The 26,456-nt window shown below is 35.5% G+C and overlaps 1 protein-coding gene and 1 pseudogene across 1 annotated transcript; one reads left to right on the plus strand and one right to left on the minus strand.

Moving 5' to 3' along the window:
- Nucleotides 1-92: 92 nt before the first annotated feature.
- Nucleotides 93-14,562, plus strand: LOC131844489 (bromodomain-containing protein 4-like; annotated as a pseudogene).
- A 2,121-nt stretch (nt 14,563-16,683) lies between these two features.
- On the minus strand, nt 16,684-24,114 carry LOC131844367 (sodium-dependent phosphate transporter 1-B-like). The gene is made up of 10 exons (XM_059193236.1): nt 24,036-24,114; nt 23,010-23,589; nt 22,326-22,571; nt 21,712-21,894; nt 20,795-20,950; nt 19,969-20,462; nt 19,070-19,287; nt 18,090-18,275; nt 17,186-17,332; nt 16,684-16,806 (listed from the first exon to the last, which is right to left on the minus strand). Exons 2-10 carry the CDS (start codon nt 23,218-23,220, stop codon nt 16,716-16,718), a joined length of 1,932 nt encoding a protein of 643 aa, XP_059049219.1. The 5' UTR covers nt 23,221-23,589; nt 24,036-24,114; the 3' UTR covers nt 16,684-16,715.
- Nucleotides 24,115-26,456: the final 2,342 nt, after the last annotated feature.

The raw sequence follows: 26,456 nt of genomic DNA on the forward strand, positions 1-26,456 counted from the left end.
ACTTTACAATGGAATTCTAATGCGCTATTGTTTTTGTTATATGACTAAGGTATTAATTTATTTTTATAAAGCCGACGGCGGGGAGGCTATCAATGGCGCCTCGGCGGATGAGACCAAGGCGGCAAGGGCGGGTGACGAATCAATTACAGTTCATACAAAAGAACGTCATAGAGCTGTATGGAAACATAAACTAGCGTGGCCTTTTCATCAACCTGTTGACGCGAAAAAAGCTAAACCTTCCAGTAAGTATTTTTAAAATTATTTATGTAGATGTTTAGATTTGGCAAACAAATTAATATGCACAATATGTATATATATATTGAAGAAAATAGAGATTAATTAATTTTACTGTACTTTAATTATTTACGTCATATATATTTTTAATATTTAGTTTTGCGCCTCAATGTTTCAGTTTGGACATTATCCTAGTTTATTTATTTTGTTTTTATTTATGGGATTACCATAATCATAAAGAAACCTATGGATCTGGGTACAATTAAGAAGCGGCTCGAGTCCAACTACTACTACTCGGCACAGGAGATACATCCAAGACTTTAACACCATGTTACCAACTGTTATGTATAATAAACCGGGAGAGGACGTCGTCATCATGGCACAAACTTTGAAAGTTATTTTTGAATAGGGTATGTAATACATTTCTCTACAGATTTACGCACCTCGTTCGTGAACAGCGATCGTTACTAAAATATTAAATATTGTAGATAGCTCAGATGGAAAAGGAGAAAGAAATGGAAGCCCCGTCGAGCTGTGAGGTAGGTTAAAAAACGAACGGGCGGCAGTGGCATCCGGGGGTGGCTTTGGGCGGAGAGCGCGGCGCAGGGGGCGGCGGCGGGCGCGGGGGCGGCGCTCGGGCCGCCGTCCGGACGCTGGCGGCGCGCCCTCCGCGCTCTTCGGCTCCAACAACGCCGGCCGCCGCGCGGCAGCTCCCCCATCCCCGCACCCGCACCGCCGGCCACTCACACCGGTCTTCCTCAGCAGGTATGTTTACTCTTCTATACTGGTCCGCATTTTTTAAATTTTCTCACGTGGAATACTGAGTATGCACGAAGGACATCTTATTAATATTGTGACGGTTTCGGAGATTTGGACGGATGTATCTTCCTCGCATTTGCGCAGTGACTACTGAACGGGATTTTTATGGAAGTTTACGGTAATATAGCTTATACATCAGGAATATCTTGTGCCTTCCCTATAATTTGAATAGATTTTATGTAAATTAGGAATTAGAAATATAATGGTAAAATGTCCGAAAGGTATGATGAAGACGAGAAGTAGCGACGCGGTGCAGCTAGTTAATATGGTATAGCCAGTGGTGTTAATTTCATACCTGTTCTGTAAATTGTCTATATGTACTTTATTTTGTGATTTGAATTCTTTGTAGTATATCAGATAAATTAATTTACACTTTAAATTTTGCTCATTTTAGGTCACTACGCTTATCGAGTTTCGCATGTTGCTCAACCTACGACACCCGTTACCTTTCTCACAAGGCAGATACACCATCAGACGCAACCAGCTAAGGTATATAACATAATCAACATGGGTTATTTTAAACATTTTCTGATATAGCCATGAATCCTAGTGATTTTATAGTATTGTAAATTAAAATTACCGAAAATTCGTATTGTTCCTAGGTGAAAAGGAATGCTGCTTGGAAAAGCGATACGACTACACCAATGGGAAGTTCTTTTTTGGGAAAGGTGGTTTCACACAACACCTACTATTGATCAGCAAAGTGGACCCAGAATAGCGAAAAATTTCTACTGAGCGAGAAAGTGGTCGGCAGAAAAGGTAGGCTTATTAATTTTAGAAATTTTACACTAAATAATTACAGAATTTCTAATTATGTCAAATATTATAATTATGCCTAACACATATAAAATCAAAGCATGTTTATATTATTTTATTTAACTGAAATAGTTTTGTTAAATGAATTAATTGTACAGACAAATTAGAACATGGAAAGATAACTTTAAAATGGGTGGGCTGTCTCACAAAATTGTTGTAGACTGGTGCCTCCCATCATTCTGCAATAACCCCACAACTAGCTAAGGGCAAAGAAAAGCTATCGGATGCTTTGAAGAGTTGCAATGAAATATTAAAAGAATTATTTTCAAAGAAACATTCGGTAAGATTTTCTATCCACAAATTGTTATGTTACATGTATCCATATCATTTTTATTAACTAAAATATTTTTTTGTTCCCAGGGATATGCGTGGCTTCATTTTTACTAAACCTGTAGATGCGGAGTTACTAGATTTACATGATTATTTTGTGACATTATTAAAAAACCCATGGATCTTGGAACTGTTAGGCAGAAAATGGATAATAGGAGGAACATACAAAACAGCTGCAGAGTTTACGTAGATATAGTTAATGACCTGCAGTGCTACAATGTAATCCCCAGATATGATGTTCAGTGCAATGGCACGGAAACTGCAGGATGTATTCGAAATGAGGTATGTCTATTATGTGATATATGTGAGTAATTACAACATTTTATGGAGAATTTTGTCTGATTTTTATATTCGTTGTTATATTTTATTGAGTTCAGGTGCACCTAGATGGTATATTTTGAGTTTATAGTATACATTTTAAGAATTTTTGAAATGTTACTGTAATAATTCCGGACAACTAATTTGATGTGTCCTGAGCATCAGTTAAGCCAAGTCAGTCTGTTAAAAGTTAAAAAATCAGGAACTATTTAAAAATATAAAAAAGCACAATATTTGCACAACTCATGATTCGTTTATAATTTATACAAAAAGAAGCTACTTATTGATATTTTGTTGGTAAAATTTTTGTATATTTCTGGAATTTCCTATTAGGTGTATACACAAATTGTAAATCTATTGCCTGACAACTTGTAATCTCTGAGTATCGTGAATGGGACATATTAAGTTTCGTTTTTTATCTACAACACGTAATATTTGCTTAGGTATGCCCGATTTCCAAGACGAACCCAAATTCATCTTGGTATACACATGGTTAAAGGCGCTCATCTAGTTCAGAATCTGGTTCCGAATCAGATTCCGAGTCCGATGACTCAGAAGAGGAGAGAAACAATAAAGTAAAGCTCTTAGAAAGAACTCCTTGCTCTCAAGAAAAATGGAAGCTGGTTGAAGAATCTAATACAAGAAAAAGGAAGCTGAAGAAGACAAGACAAACAGAAACCGTCACCGTCGCACTCTACCCAAGGCCAACACACCAACGAAAACGCTGCATAAATTAAAAACAAACAATATCGCTGAGTATAGGTAAGGCATTACTTCCAATTACTAATATAGATTTTTTTTCTGTAAATAATCCGTAATTGTTAAACGTATTCGTTAATATACTATTACATTTCATGTATATTTCGTATAAGAATATTATAGTTATACGAAATACTTGTAAAATGTAATTAAAAATATTTTAATTATGAAATCAACAGGGAATATATTTCTTTCCTAATAAATTAAAAGCATTCTGCTTTCTTTTTGTGTTTATGATTATTTCAAATTATACTATTATTATTTTTATTAATTAATAGGCAGAGGCGGTTAGGAGATTGTTATATCGATCAAACAATAAGAGTAATTGATATAGGTAAATTCTTAAGGGTATTAATGTTCAGTGCAAAGTACGTGACACAAAATGCGCATACTAAAGGAATACAAGACATATCAAAATGCATTTTTACATTGTCTGTGACTATTGTCATATTTACATGTGCAAAACCTGTAATTAGTTTAAACCAATGTTATGTTTGTTTCATGCAGCAAACTTTGTCACGATTACGTGTCGTGGTCGTCAATGATGTCAGACGTCGACATGGGTTTGGAGTCATCATGCCCGCCTGTAAGTTTGAATACAAAATATTTTTATTTACGGAAAGCAGTTCACAAATGTAAATCGGTCCCTGGGTCATATTCGTTCCCGTACATACGCATGCGTCATTGATAGTGTATGTGGATTTTGACTGGAGTTGTGGTTTATGCTGAAGCGGTGGGTACTGGGTATGCAGCGGCGGGCGGCGCGCGCGGCAAGGGGCGCGGTCGCGGGGCGGCGCAGGCCGTTGCTGAGCGCGGGAGGGGCGCGGGCGCGGGCGCGGGCGGCGGCGGCGCCGGCGGCGGCGGCGGCGGCGCGGGCGCGGGCGGCGGCGCGACCCGGCAAGCTGCCGCGCGCGGCCACTCCGCCGCCGAAGAGCTCCACGCACGCGCGCCGCGCCGCACAGCCGCCGCACGACTCCGAGGACGAGGACGTCGCCAAACCTATGTCCTACGACGAGAAGCGACGGCTCGCTCCACGACATCTTTCCGGCTGCTGAAGGTAACAGGCGCTCTTCTGTCTTGAGCTGCCGGTGTGTTCGCGGGACCCTCTTTTCGACCACGATTTTGACCCTCTCGCTGCGGGCCTTTCAATGCGATACTAGATGTCAGTGCCAAATTGAAAGAAAAAAGGCCAATTAAAATAATTAACTACTATAAGAAAATCTTTATTAAAATTATTTGTAATTTTTAATTTCAGTTTTCATTTTATATTTCGAAAATTTACTTTACTTTTTTTCATTTAAGAACTAATTAGTGATTATTTTATTATTAATGTCATTTAAATATTAAATATTATGTATGTATTTTGGGCATAAAATTTTAGAAAGGTTAATGTAGCGCATGGCTTAAAATATTTATATTTAATTGTCTGCCTGACTCAATTGTCTGCTATGAAGCTGAAGTAGATTTAAATTCGTTATTTTTAGTAATGACCCAGGTACATAAATGCTTATCATTAATATTTCTATTATTACTTTATATTTATTATCTGTGTGAGATCTTAATTGATATGAATGTTTTTATAAAACTAGTGTTATTTTTATTCTTACAGGGGATAAACTCTGGCAAAGTAGTTCATATAATTCAAAGCAGAACCTTCATTGAGGGATTCTAATCCTGACGAGATAGAAATCGACTTTGAAACTTTGAAGCCATCTGCCCTAAAGAAATTCGAAAACTATGTAGCATCATGTCCGCAAAAAGACACGTAAGTAGAAATATACTATTATAATTATTATTGTGATATGCTTGAATTTGGTACATTGCAATACTAAATTCAATAAGGAAATATAAACTTGACCCTAAGTGTCATTATGGACAACAAGCGAGAAAGGGAGCAGTTATGTTCTGGTAGATTAAAATGGTAGGTGACGTAGTTGGGTCGACCATTTGAATCACTTAATAGAAATGTCATGGTATATGCTCCGGATAAATGGATTGCAAGGCGTGATGGATAGGCCTTTGCCCAGCAGTGAGATTCAAATTGAAAAAATCGTTAGTAATGAATAGCTATTTATCTATAATAGTTGTAATTTAAATCTGCGCTAATGGTGCAGGCTGAGTGAGCTTCTATTGAAAAAATAAACCACCTGCCAAAAAATTACGGGATCTGCAGAAAAAATTTTATTTACCTTGTTCCTGTACCTGCTGTTCTGCAATTTTTGAGATTATGGCAGTTGAAACATTGACTCGACATAACAGAAATAATAAAAATAAAACATTCCTAATTATCTATATATAAGTAATTTGTATAAAAATAAAGATGTTATTGTTTATAGATCACGGCTACCCCTGATTTCCATCCATGAGATGGCTAGAATGCAAACATGCTCATATTTTCAGATGCAACTATGTCCGGAAAATAAAGATGAACAAATGGCAGAGAAAAACAAGAGAGTTGGAAAAACGATTACGAATGTCTCAAAAAAAAAATGATTCAAGGAATAAAAAACAACAACAGAAAAAAGGTATGTTTTACTCTTGATGGTAATTTTTACTGTAGTAAATGTGTAGGGAAGTACTGTTTGTCAGTATTATTAACTGATGAATCCAAAAATAAGTAATCCCAAGTAGGCAAGGTTTGATATTTCATATATTGTATTGATATTTAAACTTTAATTTTTTAATATAAAAATTTAAGCACCGAAAATAGTTAGTATATAGTTCTGGATTTACAAATGATTATGAACTAGCGTTACTATTCTCCCCTATTATACCCTTCATATTTTTTATAAATATATAATATAGTATAAATACCCAGATTAATTCAGTTCATACTTCAGCATATATCACCTAAAGTTTTTAAATTGCTTCATTCAATTATATCTAAACGACTTGTATTGTTGTACTTGGAAATTTATTTCTCAAAAAGTATTTTTATCTTTGTTAACCTAACACTTGTATAAGTATGGTTAAATAAAATATCTAAAACTACACAAATTAACATATTCCAATATTATTGGTGATAAACTAGCAAGAATATGATAAGGATAATTTTAAACCCAATACCGTTTATTTTGTTCCTTAACGATGACACCACATGTTTTTGTTCTCAGAAGGATGCAAGGATGGTTTGGGAGGTGGAATGTCTTCATCGTCGAGGTTCATCAGACTCGTCCAACTCATATCAAGCACAGACACTAGCTCATCAGACAGCAGTGACAGTGAAGCAGGTTAGAATATATTGCGGAAAATCTCGAAAACCTCGTTACTTTCATTAACAAACAAAATGTAACCTTGAGTGTACCATATACCATAGCTATTATGTAAATTGCAGTTTTACTATTAGATTTTAAAGATAACATGCATTTAGTCAGAGAAATTTCACTTTGTATGGATCTATTGAGCTGAGGCGAATAGTGGTTAATTGCAAGACGACAGGGTTCGAGCAAAATTAAGCCATTCTTCAGCCGTTTTCAGTAACTCTTTTGTCTTTTAGTCATATATTTCACGACGCTTGGGGATCTATATGATTAGTCTTAGGATATAACGTTATCATCATAACGTTTCTCGATATAGCTAGGAAACGACACGTTAAACATTTTTTCACCTTAGCCAGTATTTGTATAGTATGATTGAATGTGGTATAATTTGTTTTTTTTTATAAAAATATAAAAAAAGCATGCTACAATGCTGCAATACGTCTGGCAAACTTTTATCTAAGTCTGAAAAATGTAAGCAATGGAATGAATGCAGTAGGTAATAGAATTGAATTGTTAGTGTCTCCTATTAAATTATAGCATATCAAAAATATTGATATAGACTTTGTATTTTCATTTGTAACAAGTGACGTCCTAATTCTGACGATTGGGAACCTATCGTTTTGATATTTTTTATTTTTGTACACTATTCACAATATATTTGCATCGATAAGTAACATAGCTTTTTATATAGCGATTGTTATTTTAATTGTCTTGTATGATTAAAACTGAATAAGTAGGTGGTGTTGCGAGCAGAATCAGCAAGGATATACTAGAATGAGTAAAGTTGAATGTTTTATATAATGTTATGAATGAAAAACACCATACACCTCACAGTAACATAAAAATTCTTTGCGGTGGCAAGTTTTAAAGTACATTTTTTATCCTCTTCATAAGGAAGTGAATACAAATAATAGGATATAAACTGGTAGTCAGTTTTCTTTTCAACGCCTTTACTAATATAAATTATCATTTTTAAAATGTGTAGATACAAATAATTGTGGCTGTTATTTGGAGTGTATTACTGCTATTGATAGTAAGGTGAGATACCACCTCTAGATTATGATTAGTCTCATCAGAGTGCAAAGTCTCTATGAAATACAATAAAATATCGAGGTAAAATGCTGAAAAGTTTAGTAAGAAGGAGAAAGTAGCTTTGGTGGCGATATTTTTGTTATTGGTGCCGGTAAAAATATGTTTTTTTGGTTTGCTTTTTCATAAATAAATAGGAAAATACCTTTTCATATTAATATGTTTTAACTATATCATATCCTCAATGTAAGTGTTATTCAATTTTGTCCTTAAAAGTATCGATATATTTTTATAAAATACTATTGAAGCAGGTCCTTAACGGTACTAATTGCTTTTGGTGAAATTTTATGACTTAATATAAATTTCTGATTGAGCTCGTGTTAAGACGTGGAAGTAATATTGATAACTTGAATATAGATAGTAGTGTCAGTACGTCAAGTGATAAGAAGAGAAGAGGATCCACGAGACAGCTGATATGCCGAGCACAGTCACATAGCGTTATTCCCTGCAAACTCGGTGTGTAAGGTCGGATACCATCTTGCAAGCAAAATTCAATACAGCCCTTGTTGGACTCTGCTCTTTTATTTGCAACGGATGTATATTTTGACATATTCTTAGTTAAAAAAGCTTATTACTTTGAAAAGGTATAACTTTATTGGTTTAATGCTTGATATCCCCAATTCAATGCTTGCTCACAAGGTTGATGTGGCGTATTATCAAAATTATTTGTAACATAACGATAAAAAACGCAACTGGCCTCCTTTGCTTTACCAATTGTTTGCAAACTTGTATTATTAATAAAACTATTTCAACAATGTCAGAGATTTTAAAAGTTTGCATCTGAATAAGATTTTATCCATATAAATTGAAAGCATGTCACGGGCGTAGAGAGCCTCTAATGTAGACTGATAGACTGCTATAATAAAAAATATAAATTTAGTTACTTTCTTTTAGCGGATTAAAATGCGTATTGTTAGTAGTGAATTACCTATGTGGTAATTAAAGTATACTGTGTTATAATGGTGTAAATGAACTGTAGCCTTCTCAGAACATGCCAAAGAAGGGAGAATTCATTTTGGGTACAATTTTCAATGCTTATATTATTTTACAGGTGCTTCATAAATCATTGTATAAAATATTTTATACAATGTTTAATTGTTTCTGTTATTGCAAGATCTTTTAAACAGACCATAATGCTAATTAATGAGATGTCCGAAATATGTATACTAAAAAGGACTAAGTAATTGGATGTAATAAACGAAATTTGACCACAGGTTACTTGCGACCATACGCAGTATTAAGTTTTAATTAGACTTATATATCTATTTATTTTTATTACATGTTTATTGTAAAGTTTTCAAGGAAAGACATCATAATATATATAATAATAAATGGTAAATGTGTATCTCTATATACTATGTTGATAGCTAATTCGTGAACATTTCTTTTGTTCCAAGAACTAAAGAAAGAATACTGTAGTTGTAAAAATAAAATCTGAAATTCTCTCAATAATGTACAGCATATTTTAATTTAGTGAATATTAACTATTATTTATTGAACAGTACGTTTGTAATCGGCAAGTTTACATATAGAGATACAAATAAAAAAATATTGATATAATTTCTATTGCATATAAGCTGTGCTGTATTTTAATTATTATTATTATGGCCTAATCAATTAGAAATTTCTCCATCTTTCGATTAAATTTCTCTTGCTAGTTCGAACTGTCCTGTACACATAATGCCAATGACAACATATACAATATCAGTAAATCAACAGTGTTTTACTTTAATCTACATTGTTTTATTTATAATGCAAAAATTTGCCTCAGAGTTTTATAGATATCTTATTTACGTCATAAATATTTTATTTTTCTTGTCATCTGTAAATTCTATAAGAAAATCCCCACTATAGGTCAATATTATAGAAATATTAAATATACAATTTTACATTTCCTGACGAATTGAATTTTACAAATATCCCACTTTTGTTAGTATCAAGTACAATTTTACAAATTGATAAAGAATATTGTGAGATTAAAAGCTTTAATAACATAATTATTTTACATCTAAAGTTCCTTACGACCTAGGAACGAGGTTATAAACGAACAAATGAGTATATTGTACTAATAACTGTGATATTTTGCCCATAAATTAATCCAGGATTATAATTATCAATGACCCCGAAAATATCATCATATTTTGCTTCCCATCGCCATGTATATATGTATTGTCAGGATATATCAGACTTTTTTGTTAAAATAGTGTACATGTTGTACCACATGATAGTTATTTAGTCCCATAAAATTTAGTTGTAATGTTAATTGAAAATGTTGCAAGTATGTATGTAAACAGGAACACCATGTGTAATAAATTTAAGTAATATTTATTTAATCAACTCATGACTTAAATTGATTAGATAATAAGACCGAGTGGAAATAAACATTTAACATATTTCAATCTTCACAAGAAATTTGATACGTCTTACCGGTAATTTACTATTGAATTTTATTTGTACGACCCTGAGATCTGAAGTGAATATATATTTTTATCTGTAATTCTTTTATGAATTTCTTGACATGAATCGCATTTTCTTACTTTTTTAATATTTTACATTCTTTTAGGTATAATTTAAAGTATTCAGCCTCATAGTATTTTTAAGTGATTTTCGTTACAATGCATCTGCATGTATTTATCGAGCAAACCTATTTTAATATGTTATTTAATTAATAAAATAATAGGGATTAATTAATATGTACGGTTATATTTTTATCCTTTTTGCTTATGCTTCATCATTTAATTATGAATATTTGTCATTTCATTACCACCTATAAACCATCGACAGAATGTATCTAAGCGGACACTATACTATTATATGGAGGCTTCATTTTATTATAGGTTACGATAGAATATAATAAAAACATCATAATAATCTAATGAAGTAGAAATGGAAAATCTATAAAGAAGATAATATGACACGACAATATCATCAAGTTAAGTATTTGCAAAAGTGCTTATAATGGTCTATCAATGTAGTAGCGTAGATAGTAGTGATAATATTATTGTTAGTACATATTTCATTACTGATCTCTTATTAATTTCAGGAACTGGCTGGTTCAGGAAGAACACCTAAAAAGGAAACTGAAAAACAAGCACATCAACCTTGTGCACCTCAAATCTTAAATATCTGCTTTTTCATTGCATTTTTTTAAAGTACAAGATATCGTACAAGTATACAAGCTACACTGATTTATAATTCACAGAAGCCGATGCCACCCAATGCGCCGACGTGCCTATGGCAACATGGGCGTGTCCGCGGGCCCCGCGCCCCCGCGCCCCCGCCGCCGCCCCCGGCCCCGGCCCCGGCCCCGCGCCGCCCGCGCCCCCGCCCGCCCCCGTGGCCCCCGCCGCCGCGCCCTCCGCCGCCCTCGCACCGCCAGGCGCGCTCCCGCGCGCGCCCGCGCGGCCAAGCCGGACCTAGCGGATTCGCTCCCCCCCACGCCGGGGGTAAGGGGTCGGGCGCTACCACGACACAGCCTGCACCTGGCCTCCGCCGCCAATACTGTCAATAATATGCAGATTACGTCCGCAATGCTCATCGAGGAACAACGAAGAACAAAAATCCAGTTTGAAAATCGAACCTCGAAACGGACTCGACAAAGTAGATTCTTCGCACTATATAGATCCTGAGCCAATTCGCTCCTTCAACGGAGAAAGCAGGCACGCGGCAATACCTGGACGTCAGCATGGGCGTTTCGGAGTCGTCGATGCATTCTCCGAGAATTGATTTTCTTCCGGCTTAAATGATGCCCGACGCTGCCACCTATAACCTCGCAGCGCGGTTGGGGCTGACTTGATATGGGACATGTACCCGAATCTATTAAGAATGAGATGTATGTTCCGCCTCATAATGGATATGTGAAAAAATATACCAACATGAGGAGATATGGGAGCTGACATAAATACTGCAGTGCCAGGCATTACGGCAGTTCCACCTGTATCAATTTTTGATCCAATACAATCGACTCCACTTACAGTTATAGCGCAGTCACATCATAATATGCCTGGTGCTCCGAGTCTAATGACTCCAGCTGTAAAGAAAGAGGACGTAAAACCTCTTCTTACTCCTAAACCTATTGAAGATCTAATGGGTGTTTCGAATATGGTACCAAATAACATGTCCGATAGAGCAAAATATGAGATGGAGAAGAAAATGGAGGATTCTCAAAATTCCAATTTCGTTCAAGCTTTTAAATTGAAACGGACCAAAATTTAAAAATGCAAGCTCATGGTCATCTTTGGCACAAGCTGGTAGTCCACAAAGTATTCCGAATGTAGCAACGAATAATCAAATTAAACAGAAACCTGTTATGGACACTTTTCAAGTAAGTATTTGATTTTTTCTAATATCCCAAAGTATGACTTTTTATTATTAGAAAGTTAGAGCACATACGTATGAAATAAACAGATGCTCTAAACGTAGGCAAACCAGAATTACAAATTAATGTACGATTTTGATCTTGTCTGAAAATACAGTACAAAGGATCACATGTAGTATTTAGTGACGGCACGAACACGACGCGAACACGCCTCGTATCCGTCTGCTCTCAAGAGCACTACAAGTACTAAAGTAGATATTCGTCTTTTTCTTATCATGAATAATTAACTTACTTGAAACTTTAAGGTGAAGGTATATTTTTATGTTAATTATTAAGTTTGTTTTTGTTAATATCTATCTTCTTGTCTTGTAGTCAACAATGTCGTGTAGTGTATAATAAATATAGCTTCTACAGCACCTGACAGTTACAATTAAACTGCGGTGTAATGTAAATTAAAATGTTACTAATGTTGAATTAACGATATTGAACTAACAATGTAGTGGTAGTAAGTTGTGCAGGTTAAATATAGTGGTGAATAAGTTGTTGAAATACTATACAACGTAAAAAATATTACAGGCATTCAAAAAACAAGCTAGAGAAAAGATGGATCGTCAGAGAGCACTCATAGAACAGCAAGAACTACGAAAGAAAGAACAAGCTGAAAGAGAAGAAAGACAGCGGCAAGAGACGGAAAAGGCGACATCCCGATGAAAGATAAAATAAGGTAGCTTCAAAATATTTAATAAATAATGTAAAATGGATACTGATATATTTAAACTAAACTCAGTATATTATGTTAAATAAAACTACATACAAAGATCTGTATAAAGTATGAGGTGACGTAATAATACAAAAACGCTTGCACCCTTTTTAAATAAGGGATGGGCATGAATAATTATAACCCTGCACATTTCACACAGCGCCGTCTAGTCTATCAGTTAATACTTAATAACATTTTTTTTGTAGACATAGATAACACCCAATACCATACAAACAATTAGAATCAGGAATACACAATACAAATTGCATTATGCGAGGAATCAACCTCGTGGCCATTGGAAGCAAAAGGGTGTCGTCAAAGTTACGATTTATTCAGAGACATGCTATATTACTGACTGCTACTTTAGTTGTGTTTTTTAACATATACTATTACTTTATAGCTAACGTTACACGTTCGCGCTTTCACGTGCGAATACGTTTTTACGCAGGAAAGAATGTACAATTATATAAATGGAGACAAAGCGAACGGGAAAATCCGCGAGCAACGCCAGTTCGCGCATTCTTGCGTTTTTCAATCGCTGCTTGCTTGCATTAAAATGCTTTCAAGTTTTTTTATATCAATATAATTAATTGCTGCAAAGGATCGGATATCTGACTATGAAGAAAAACTTAATTATAGAGTTATTGATAATTTATAAATCTTATAAGTGTTTCTGTAAATTAAAATCAATGAAAAATGAATTAAATCATTTGCGAAAACGAAAGATTCGTATTTCACTTTCTTTTAAAATTGAATGCCTGAGCTGAAAGAGTTTGCTATCGTTCACTTTGTCTACGATTACATGCGCATTCTTATCTGCGTGAAAGACAATTCGCGTGTGAAAAATTGTATGTGTAAAGACAGGCTAACCATAATATATTACATTAGCATTAACAATTTTTACTGCTACTAGTCCTAATAATATTTATTCCACTTGGACCTGTTTTCCACAGGCCTTGTCCTTTGTCTATCTAATAGAACAATGTAAGTTTATTATTATTCCATACGTATGTTAGTCTAGAAGCTATTTATAATATGGGCCATGTAGCCTGAATTAAATAAATAAATATTCAATTCAATATTTAAAAGCTTGAAACGTTTTATAGAGCCGTTCAAGGAGTACGGAAAGCAGAGAGCGCAGAAGTGGCGTCACCCAGCCAGTCGCCGGTGGCGCGGGCGTCGCCGCCCGCCGCCGCGGCGGCCGCGGCCGCAGCCGCCGCCGCAGCCGCCGCCGCCGCCGCCGCCGCCGCCGCCGCCGCGCCCGACAAGCCCGCGGCCAGCGAGCGCGAGCGACTGCGCCAGCGGGAGCAGGAGCGGCGCCGTCGGGAAGCGGTGAGTGAACACCGACAAATACACAATGCTGTTTTTACAGGCGACTACTCCATGTTGGACTGAAACCTCGTGATTCATTTGTAGATGATAAGTTATTGATTGTAATTGAATGGCAACGAGGAATGAAGCAGACGTAAGGTGTCGTTTATTATTTGATATAAAAATTATAGGTTTTTTCTTAACTTTGTCTAACTTAATGTGGACTCATATTTAACAAGTACAAACGGTTTTTGCGTGTTTATGTTTTAACGATTTTTATATATATAATGAAAACGAAGTAATATATTATAGATAATTAGAAATTAGTCTTTAAAATCTTTTTGAAGCCAATACAATATTAATAATAATATACGCTATACAATATTCCATATCCATACTTAACAATGTTAGAATATACAAGAAAATCAATGGCGAATACTACAACAGACCGCTAATATGAATTTTGAATGTTTTATTTCCAGATGGCCGGACAGATTGACATGAACTTGCAGAGTGACTTGATGGCGGCATTTGAAGAATCGGTGTAATGCGATAAAAACAATATTATAAATGTACATATGAGTATGTAATTTTTTAATAGTATAATATATAAAATATGTATGGTGAAATGTGACACCAAAGTGATTTTGTGATCGTTTTGTGTGTGAAACGTTGACTAATTTGTGGTTAAGTGCTGTGAATAGATATTTTAAAATGAACTGTTTACTATCACCTTGACTTTACGCTCGTGCTGTGAGCCTTTACTAGAGGGTTGCATTTGAAATAATGTGTACTATATAAGTTTATAAGTAAGTTCTTAAACAACTCTCTTTACATTCGTAAGTATATATAAATTATATATTTATATTTTGTTCTAAAAAACAACTACCTTCCATAATTTGTTTTATAGTATGTACTAATGACTAGAACGGTAGTGATTGAAATTTGAAAAAAATCAATATAATGCTTTATGTAAATGATAGACAATCGGAAAACCATGAAACCTGTTATTTTTCTAGATATTTTCTCATTGCATGAATAATAGTATAGATACTTCACAAATGGCATTTTATATTTTGTCACTGTTTTATTAGACGATATTAATTTTGCCTAGTAATAGTGTTGTGGTCTTCATGCAGTGAGTAAATGTATAGCATATTGTGTATTTATTAGCCGTGGAGTTTATGTTACGTATTCGATTTTCGATAAATATTGCTTAATGTTAGTAGATTTTTTATCAGCCTGTCATTTGAAGCAGATCAAATGTCATACATTTATTTGAAATATATTTATTTTACATTGGAATATGTCTTTTTATGTTTGTAGATAGATAAAATCAATAAAAATGTAGTACAGTTTACATCCAAATTCTGCATACTGTAAAAGGTATGTAGGTTAAGATATAAATGATTACCATCCTAAATGAATTGTATATTATTAAGCAAATTTTAATTTCAGTCATTTACTCATCTAAATCAAATGTAGATATGAACTAAAATATATTGACATTCCATAATGTAATTTGTTGTTTAAATTAATATTCGTATATATAATTTGTTAGTGAAATGCCAAGCATATCATAAAATATAATCTAATTAAGGTATCTGTAAAGTAATATCGCACAATTAAGCATGGCACTCGGTGTTGTTTTGAGTTGCTTTGAGTGGCAAATTACTAAAAGTAAAACAGTAAAAACCTATTTTCTGAAATGCCTATGTCTTATTAACATAGGTTATATCTATTCCTGTTGAAGTGTCTGATTTTGAAATCAATAGGCGCTGTTACCCGTTATTTCGGATATTTAGCATTAACATATGCGACCCGATCTGTGCCTTGTATAATTAGCGATGAGCCACCGTAAACTTTTTATTTCCCAAGTTTATTCCGGCATCCTATAACGTTCTCGACATATAATAATGGCCGCTATACAAGGCATCTCCGGCAGTGTCATCCGCATAGCAATAAATGTTGCTGATTTATTACATATCATCCATCAGCGTCATATTGCAGGTAATCCGAAGGATGGTATTTGGCAGAATATGCTAGTTTGGAAAGAAGAGCTTTGTATCAACCCCTATCAAAAGCCTTTGCAATGTCCAAACTAAGTTATAGAGCCTCTTATTCGCAACTGCACCTGCCCATCAATGGGTCAAAAATACTAGAAGATCACCAGTTGAGCAACTTTGGCGAAAGTCATACTGACGAACAGAAATCAGCTGGTTCTCTTCTAGAGTGTCGTAGTAGTCGACGGTTGCCAATCGATTCCATAGTGTTCGAGAATAGGTGATAGCAATGGGTCTATAGTTAGCTGGATCTGAGCAATGATGCCCCATTAGAGATATATCATATTGCTGACAGATACACTATTTTATTATAATCCATTAAAACGACCACCCACGCCCATCTTCATTAAAGCGGACTACTGGCCGAAGGGTGTTGTGTATCGGCGCTGCCGTTGCAGATTACCGTCGTCAGTGCCGTGACCACAAAGACAATTTTATTAGTGGTATAATATTAATTCTTATGTATCTTAGTTTAGTCTTAGGTATTCATAATATGGGTCATTAGTAACCTAATTACCAAATAAAAAAACCTAGCAACAATTAAGACAATTCAGAGGTAATGTTACGAAGAAAAATTACTATTTATTTGACAAGTCTATATTTTCAATTTAATAAGTTAATAAATATTTAAGTACATTTTATACGACGAAAGCCTCAAGTACTAGCATACAGAGAGCTGCAATGGCCGCTACAACAGGCAGAGTCACCACCCACGCGAAAATGATGTTACTGTAAAGAAAACATTCAAAAATCATATCAGAGAATTGTACAGTAAAATTAAATTATAACAATCTAAGATTATAATTTATATAATCTTAGATTGTTATAATTTAGTAATATATTTTCGCAATTTATGCGGAACCAGTTCAAACTTAGTTATATTCTGTATCATCGACATCACGCTGTAATTGGAATACTTAGTACATAAGTTTAACATGAAGTTCGAAATGTAAGTGTATAGACACTTGAGTGTATTTTTAAGTACCACCTGTGTGTGCAAATGCGTGTGTAAAAAAACTATACAATTTTATATTTAGGCGACGCCTGGAATTACAGTCGCGAAATTATATTTTAAATAATTATAGAACAAATAAAAAAATATGAGCACCGAAACAAACTCCAATCGACGGCTTTCTCCGAAAAGTACCCGACGCAGACCACAGAGCCGACTTTGCAATGCGTAGTAGATACTGGCAACCCGGCTTTACTCGCTACCAACACCGTCAATGCAGCACCCAGCTCGATTGTGAATCCGCTAAAGAAAAGTTAAGAAAACAGTTATAAACACAATTTAATTCCTATAACAGTTTGATTTGTTAATTTTCTGGACTTTATGGTTAATATCTATTTTGAAATAATGCTAATTTCATCAAGCTTGGAACATCACCCTCAAAAGGGGTGAGTGGGTTGATATATTCAACCAATCAGCCCTAAATCAAATGTTATACCTTTAATTTCTTGAAAAAAAAAACTTATATACACATGCGTATATATATTGCTAATTATATATACAGCTTACAGTTAGCAATAAAGATTTATTATACTTCTAAGAATATTATACAATGTGTGAGAGATTATAAATGTGTGTATTTGTGTGCATAAGCAGTCCTACATTTGTTTATAAATAAATAGCGATCAAATATCCCGCTAAAATTTAGTCAAGATTAGTTCCACGATAAATAAATTTCTAACAGATAGAACTTTACATTATACACACAAATTATCTTTGGGTTCTGAGCATATTCTGTAAAAAATCGTCTGCCTCAGTATCACTTATATTAGCCTCCGAGCCTTGCTTTTTAAACTGGCGTACCGATTGTGGGTTGAGATTAGGCAGTGAAATTACATGATACGATGCATCTGGAATGGCAACGCATGGGTGGTATCACAAAAGTCACATGATAACGTGATTTACGTGATTAGTTTGTATAACCGTAATCCGTTCATACATACATGTGACGATTACTGTTTACTAAGAGGTGTTTACACATAAACAGAAACAATTAACTCACGTATCAGGCGTAATGCTAGTAAGATCCTCGCCTACGGTGCGTATGACGCGACGACCCCACAACCACAGACCCAGTGCAATCCCGATGCCCCCAAACACCAGAATGGCAAGAGGCGTCTCAGCTTTGGCGTGTGCTCCACCCTCCGAATACAGTAACCACAAAGCTACCAGGGGGCCTATTGCATTACTAAAGATAAAAAAACAATTATTATTATTAATAAAGTATTTATTTTATTAAATAAAAAGCCTCGGTGGTCTCGATTCCTCGCACGGTACAAACATATGATTGTTTGTATCGGTCTGGGTGTTTTCTATGTACAATATGTATTTAATTAAAAAAAATGCATGTATATATATCCTTGTTATCCCCATAACACCAGCGTGTTATGGGGACTTAACTGGAACTAAATGGCGTTGTGTGAATATGTAATAATATGTTCAGAATGCAGGCAAAGCTATCAGAGGCATTTGTGAACTGTTGATATCATCGTGAATGCAATACATGGCATACTTACATTACGCTGTAACGCTACGTATATTTGAATCCAACATCGCAGTAGACGAATCTACGGCGTCTCTCAGATTAATTTTGGTTTGTTATTGGTGTTTCTATCACCGGAGAGAAATATAACTTGACACAATTTTTTTGGCGGCGGTCAGATTCAAATTCACGACCGTTTAGTCCTTTAATTATCATTTAGCCAATTAAGTGCCGATTTGTCGGCACTTTCGCAAATTTGAATCTATACTTTTTGTGTTTATAATTATTTTTAATTAAAAAATACCATCATAAATAAATTACGACATCAAAATAAGTATCGATTGATCAAATCATGAAATATAGTTTGACTACTCTAGTATATAAAGCAAGATCCTGATACAATAGAGATTAAAAATTCACATGAAATCAAGTAGTTTAGTTAAGTCTTTAGTTAGTCTTGCAAAGTTCGTAAAGACATCTAACAAATAAAAGATCGTTACCTAACATCGTTACCGCCGTGTGCAAAAGCACCAAATGTGGCAGTAAGTACTTGTAGAAAAGAAAACAGCCGCAACGTTTCGGGAGGAGGGGCAGGCGGTGCCGGTTGTGGAGGAGTCATGGGTCGAAGTAATGGCGCCGCGCTGGAGTTCGGCGTTATAGCGGGCAGCTGAGTATTCCTACCTTCGCATTCTATACTCCATGCGCTAGCTGCTGGGCCCTGAAACATATAAAAAAAATAACAAAGAATCCGATTGATGGAAGATAACTGACTGTTACAGAAAAGAACGGGACAACGTACCCACATCATATTATGTATTAAAATAAGTTGTATTCAATTTTACACCATAAGCCATCCTTGAACAGAAACAGATTAAACGCCAGATGGCGGCAGAAATTTTGACTTTCTTATGAAGTGTTTTTCTCGTAATTTATAAATAAAATATATATATGAATACTGTGTAACCATAGGAATATGCATCAACATGATAAAATCATCGCCATGTTCATAAAGCTTGTGACGACTCGTCAAGGTCACTAAACAAATTAGTGAAATATACATAGATAGATTCACGTACTAATTGCACCACTACTATTATTTTATTGTTTTTAGGTTTGTTTATGTGTAAGTTCTTAAATATACACACTGATTTAGTACCAGCTATAGGTATACCTTTTATAATAAAATGTTTGATAATAAGTTCATAGGTAAAATAAATAACAATATCATAAATACACGTAAAATAAATAATTGTTGTTCAATTTTATCATTATTTAAAACACTATTATGAAATACATAAGCTGTTTTCTCCATAGATACACGTAGAACGTATTAGTTTAAGTAGTAGGTATACAATTTCTATTTGTATAAAAAATTCAATTAAGTTGAATAACGTCATACCTTATCTTGTCTAGGAGGTGGTGTCTCAAATTCCACTGTGGACGGTTGTATTCTAGCAGCTGCCAATTTATCGAACTCCCCACGGGCTATCGTGTCGCAGGAATCGCCTAAGAAACCATTCCTTGAGTCGTAACTCTCCCCCATGCCAGCCAATTGAGCAGAATCTAAGCTCTTACAACAACTTAATGTCTCATCTATATACTTTAATGTATTAATTTGTGGGTCAGCATCTATCAACTGCAAACGTGATTTGTTTGGAGGGCTTAGACTACGCGAGAGTATGCTGCAATCATCCATAGTGGCTAATAGTGCGCGGTTCCTGGCGTTCATCTCCCTAACACCTATAGACGCTTTGTCAGCATCACTTAGAGTTACCATTTCGGCGCTTTCTTCTATTGCTTCTAGAATTTTCCCATCTTCAGATAAAAGTGAAGTAGGTCGTTGCGGCACACTGTTCTTGTTTGTGTGCGTCGGTGTGTTTGCGGGTGTAGTTTCTAAAAAAATAAAATATATATGAATACCTATTTAACATGGAACATCGAGTTGTTCAATTGACAAGTCGCTGAAAAATATTTCTGTTAGTGAATCTATAATATCTATCTTCTTCTAACCAGTCTGTATCTAGCAATCTAAATACAAATGTATAGAAACGGATCGGAAGCGGACTAGACGCTGGTAATGTAATTAATCGATTGTTGACCATGCCTTATTTTTCCAAGAGTGAGGGCTACAGGATCAGCGCAATACGTAAAAGATTATGTTGCTGGATGGAGTTCGATGTATGGTAAAAGAGACCAACGTTGTGTCTTGTATATAATTATATTACCATTAGATAGTCCTAATGTAAAGTTGACCGTTGGTGCAATAAGTTTTTGGCGATAATGTGGCACGAGGAAAAGGCGAACAGCTCCAGCCACTAAGGCTCCCAATGCTAAAGAACCGACTAATGCGATCCAAAGAGGGATTTTATCCATCGCCAACACTGTAAATAAGACATACTTTCTGTTGCAATATTGAAATTAGGTAAATTATTCAAGCATGATCATCATCAACATTAAAATTTCATGTTCACTTTAATAGTCGTAAGCAACCTGTATATATTGATATGATTATTATTGTTATTAAACTCTAAAATAATCAATATAGGTATAGTTGTAACAATGTCTACATACATACCTCGAAAAGCTAACGACGACGCACACACATGCATACACACACACACACACACTCACACAAAATATACCGCAGATATGTAGTAGGTATTTAACTTTTTCCACTAGTTTAAAGTCGTTTCTGACAAAACGAATAATTCTCAAACGAAACGAAAAATCCGTCATACTCGTGAACGAGTGCTGCTTGTAGGGACTGGTCTGCTAGTATCACGACTGATTGAATCTATTCGACCCAAATAAATTAGTGCTGGTTGTTAGGTTATAATCACACGTTTCGACTTGTAAATGTAAACTTACAAGGATTATTTAAAAGAGCAACACACAAGTTTCTTGCTCGTTCTTCTTTTGATGAGACAGCTTTCCGAATGAGCGGTAGATAAAAAAAATTGTTATGACTATTCAAAAGTGGGTAAATTAAGTTTATTTGAATAAATGATATTCTATTCTATTCTATTCTCAATTGAAAGGTCTACGGGACCTAGACCTAGGTACATATTCTTCATATAAAACAGTGAATAGAGGACTGAACTAAGAAATTTTCCACATTTAAAAAGTTAATAATGTAACTTACATTTAGGACCATCGTGAACAACACTAAGCACGTTCACTGCTATAGTGGCACCGTAAAAGAATGGTAGGGCACGCAAGCCCGACACAAGCGGCTGGGTGGAACGAAGAATGAACCGGCGCACCAACCAGTATATCATAGCAGAAGCCGTCCCACTTAACACTGGCGAGATGAACCATGATAGCACTGAAAACGATAATAGTCTAAGATATGACTCCTTATTTAAAAAATAATAAATAAATCTGTTGACTCATTTTGATACAGATAATTCCAATTTACCAATGATCATGTAAAGAAATGTCGAGAATAATAATAAAATGACAGCAGATATACGTTTTATTATTGGTTACGAGCTTATATGTACGTTCCCATCAAATTATTAAATTAACCACTCTAATTGAGCTCTGTATCAAGTAGAAAAGTAAGGTCTGTTTTATCAAAATGACCATTATAACTTTTAGATTTTGAAGTACAGAACCTACTGAACCTATTAGAATAAATAATACTTCGTTTTAAAAATTTAACAAAAATACTCACTACTCACACACAAACAATTAGTTTGTATAGACATAAAAGGACTCATGTATAGATGAGAAGAAATAAAACTAGATACTAACCAATAGCACCAAGAGTCGACCAGCGCACGCCGACTGGTCCTTTGGCAGTGAGAGTAAATCCAACAGTGGCTCCGACTACGGAGTGCGTGCCCGATACAGGGAGCCGTAATGCTGTCGCAATGATGAGCCACGTGGCTCCAGCAATCAGAGCTGCCAAGCAACCAGCTGCCAGCAACTTCTCCCCTCCGGCGGCATACAATGACACGTCCAATATACCCTTACGCATTGTGTCTGACACTTTGTAACCTATAAATATACATACATATATTGATGCAATTCTTCATCCGCATCGATATTATACAGGTATAATAAAATCTTCAATGCTAATAAAACTTTAAGTTATTTAGAAAAATAAGAAAATAAAAGTAGGTAGGTACCTACACTGTAGGTACTAGTATAATATATATAATACCCAAAAGAAAAGGTGCCTCAGGCCCAATAAAGTTTTAGTAAGATTATTATATTAATTAAAATAATAATAATATTTCATGTCTCTACAAAAATATTAAATATATATAAACTTGAAGTAACTTTTAAATTTTCTGAATTCTATTCTGAACCTTTTTAACCTAACGACCTTTAACCTTTAAACTTCTTACATATAAAAAAACATAACAGTATACTTACAAATAATATATCTATTATTGCGCGTTGACATTAATTTAAAAAAAAAAAAACACTCACCGATTAGAACAGCTCCAGCGATCTCAAATATGGTAGCCAATATACACGCCTGCGTGAGCGTCAGAACCTTTGACCCGACGCTGGTGCCGAAAGAGTTGGCGACATCATTGGCACCTATTCCAAATGCCAATACAAAAGCCACCACGAACCCACAAACTACTAGCCATAACAATTCATCATTATATGGTTCCATTGGTAAATACATCGTCATACTTAATGTTTCTGAAGTTTTACTTCTATAAGAATTTACTTTAGCACCTATGCAGATTGTTTCTAAATATATTAAGTGAAATAAAATTTAACACGAACCCTAGATTAAGTAAACCTGGCCATAACAATGCTCCCTATTCCCAATATCAAACAGTCAAATATCTCATCCTTGCATATAAAAATAATTATGGAGAACAGTAGACAAATATCTAAAGATCTATAATAAATCTATTCCAAAAGAAATTGTTTGTTATTTAATATATTAATAATATAATAATTCCAGATATAATTACTGGACGTCACAACGGCCGATTTTTACATAGTCTTTCGGGAGGATAATGTGGTCTAGACAACTTTGGCTTCATCATTTCTGAAAAAAAAAGTGTATTATATAGTTATCAGTATCTACTCCCGTTTTAGTATAAAATATAACATAGAAAGTACTCATAGTAGTTATGTTATAAAAAATACTGACAATAGTAGTCATGCCTGTTAGAGGTACCACATGGTCTCCTCGAATATATCGATCGGTCGATTCCGTGAAGACGCGCTTCCAGAGATTGCACATTTTTGATAAATTTACTGCTAAAGAGACCACTATTATAAAAACAAAAATTCCTATCTCAATAAGTGATTTCTAAATCTTTCACCATATCCGACATTGCTTGCGTCACTTTATTTTCTAATTTAGTCAGCTCCATTGATTATTTTTAAATCTACTAAGAAAGCACTTGCAATAACGACGTCGCACTAAAATATATACGAATTATGGACCAAATTTAATAGAAATATATATACGGTTAGGACATCACTTACTTCAAAAATATATAGGATTTTATGTTCCTAATATAAGGATCTAAAGCACAGGGTATGTGTCTCCTTAGGCTTCTCAGCTGTACACTGAAGTTGATGAGGGTCACGCAAATTCCCGGCTCAAATACTGAAGGGCATGCGCATTACTCGCCTCGCTCCTCAAACCCCCTTATTGTGTTGAAGAGTACAATAATAATGTTTGTTCGGTAGTAAAAGAACCCCAATAATTCGTTAAAACCGGCTTCAGGGAATTACATAAGACTTTATGTATGATATACATGTAAATATCTTCTATAAAAGCTCCTTTTATAAATGTAACTTATTTAATTTATTGTTTGTTTTTCACGGCCATAATCTTGGTTTTAGATAAAATATATAGCTTCATAGTATCGATATAGCACACATAGACGAAATTTGTCTCGGCTACTTATTTTATAGCTGTTTATTATTATAAAGGTGAAAGCTTGATTGTAAGGAAGAATGAATGGATGCCTATTACTTTTACAGAGTTTTACAAATTAAAATTACCATATGGATTTGTATGAAATTTTGTACAGAGATAGATTAGTACCTACATAGGTATTTTTATCGGAATTCACGTGATCAGCACCACATCATAACTACAGCTAGTACTTTCTTCATAATAATTCAATATTGCGTACAGAAAACATACAAATAAAAACCGTTTGTTACTAACAAATACAAAACGACGGCCTGGCGGTCGTTTCGTTAAATTGTTTGTATGTTATCGGTCTGGGTACTCTATGTATATTTTATTAATCGACGATAATGGTATAGTTCACCCTCGTGCGAGATACCAGTGGAGGATGATAGGATACCAGTGGAGGATTAGGTCAGTTTGCACATTGTGTTAACTTCACCAGGAATTAGTCACAATGTTTTCCAAGGGATACCGCGTGGAGGTCAACCTGACTTATAATTGTACATTGCTAGCAATGTACCTAATCATCAGTCCACATTACTAACAATTTCCTTCCCGCCTCTATGTAATATTATGTTTGTATTTACAAAAAATATCTGGTAACCATAACGCAAATTCTGCTTAGCTGAGATTGAAGAGGAGACGCTACATTATTCTGATATAATTATTTCAATCTATATTTTAACTTTGATAAAATCCTCATGAGGACCCGCCCGTCCCGGGTGAGACAAGTGGATACTGTGAGACTCCTACTCCTCAAAAACTCTAATATATCACCCGTCCAGCGCCAAATGTTGGATTCGCGGAATTGAAACTATAGTTCATTGCGACTCCGACAGCGGTGGTCCACTCAAGCACCCACGTAGTGAGAACCCACTAGTTCCCATTTTTCCGCTGCTCGGTAGCGTTCTAGGGGCGTTAATCGGCTGTTCCCTCCTGATTCTCACTCCTGTGGCCTGGAGCTTGTGAGTAGGACGGTCTTCCTCCCTTCCTCTTTGGTGAGGTGCACATCTTGCTCCCTATCCAGTGATCGACCAGATGGGGCAGTTACGCGCAAATTGCGTAATTTGGGGCAACAGCGTACTCAGCTACTTTGTTCCGGATTTCTCCCCAACGATAATAGAGACCGCTACGGTCTTTCTTTCGTGTGCACTGAGCTCTGAGATGCCCGTTGTGCTTTATGTTGACATTACTGGGCCGCGGTTCCAATATGACCCCAGACTATAAGTGCTGCTTTTGCAGATTTCACCCACCTAAATATCCCCCCTGCTGCTTTTTCCATCCCGCGCAACCGCAGCGGTACCCTCTGAAGTTTTTGGTGTGTCTGGAAACTTTGGCCACGTGTTCCAGTATTAAGGCCCAGAGTTTGTCGCTTTGAGCGTTAACGTTCTCATCGCTAGGTGTGTTGGAGACTTCAAGAGTACGGTCATTGTTAGGGGTCGGAGATCGATCATATCTTTTGCCTCGCAAAGGATATTCGCGTATGTCACGTCCCATTTCCGTTGCCTTACGGATGGTTAATATTACGACCGCGGAGTGGTCCGGACCGTAATGTGGACGGGAGCGGCGGGGACGCCTTCTTCTTGGGAGGCACAAAGCCATTTCCTTGACTCTTCTGTGGTAGTGGTCGTCTCTTTAAGCCTCAGGGACCGTGATCATTTTACCCCAGACAATATCGTTGCCCATAAGAAACCGGCGGCCGATTGCGAGACTGGAGTAGGTAACTTCCTGCGGTGCCCTTTTAGGCATCTTCTTTCTCTGCCCCTTGGAAGCTTTCTGGCTGTAGAAAAACAATAATTTAAAATTAAACTCGAATACTGTTTAATGCATTTTTTTATGGCTTGTCCCTTAGCTTCGGCTTAATCCGAAATTTTTTTTTTCTCCTCCATCTTTGGCTTTGCCTTCGCATTTAGCCAATAACAAAGTTAGGGAAATATACACAGAAATTTACGGAATAGAACGGAATTTTGTAGGATAAAGGA

This window comes from Achroia grisella, unplaced genomic scaffold (assembly GCF_030625045.1).
Source record: "Achroia grisella isolate CSIRO2021 unplaced genomic scaffold, CSIRO_AGI_Agris_v1 utg402, whole genome shotgun sequence".
NCBI classification, from domain to species: Eukaryota; Metazoa; Arthropoda; class Insecta; order Lepidoptera; family Pyralidae; genus Achroia; species Achroia grisella.

Coding starts and splice junctions, on each gene's coding strand:
- LOC131844367 (XM_059193236.1), bottom strand. CDS start 23,220: ATGACGATGTATTTACCAATGGAACCATATAATGATGAATTGTTATGG. Junction 21,895..22,325: donor GTCGACTCTTGGTGCTATTG/GTTAGTATCTAG, acceptor TATCGTTTTCAG/TGCTATCATGGTTCATCTCG. Junction 19,288..19,968: donor CACCTCCTAGACAAGATAAG/GTATGACGTTAT, acceptor TATATGTTTCAG/GGCCCAGCAGCTAGCGCATG.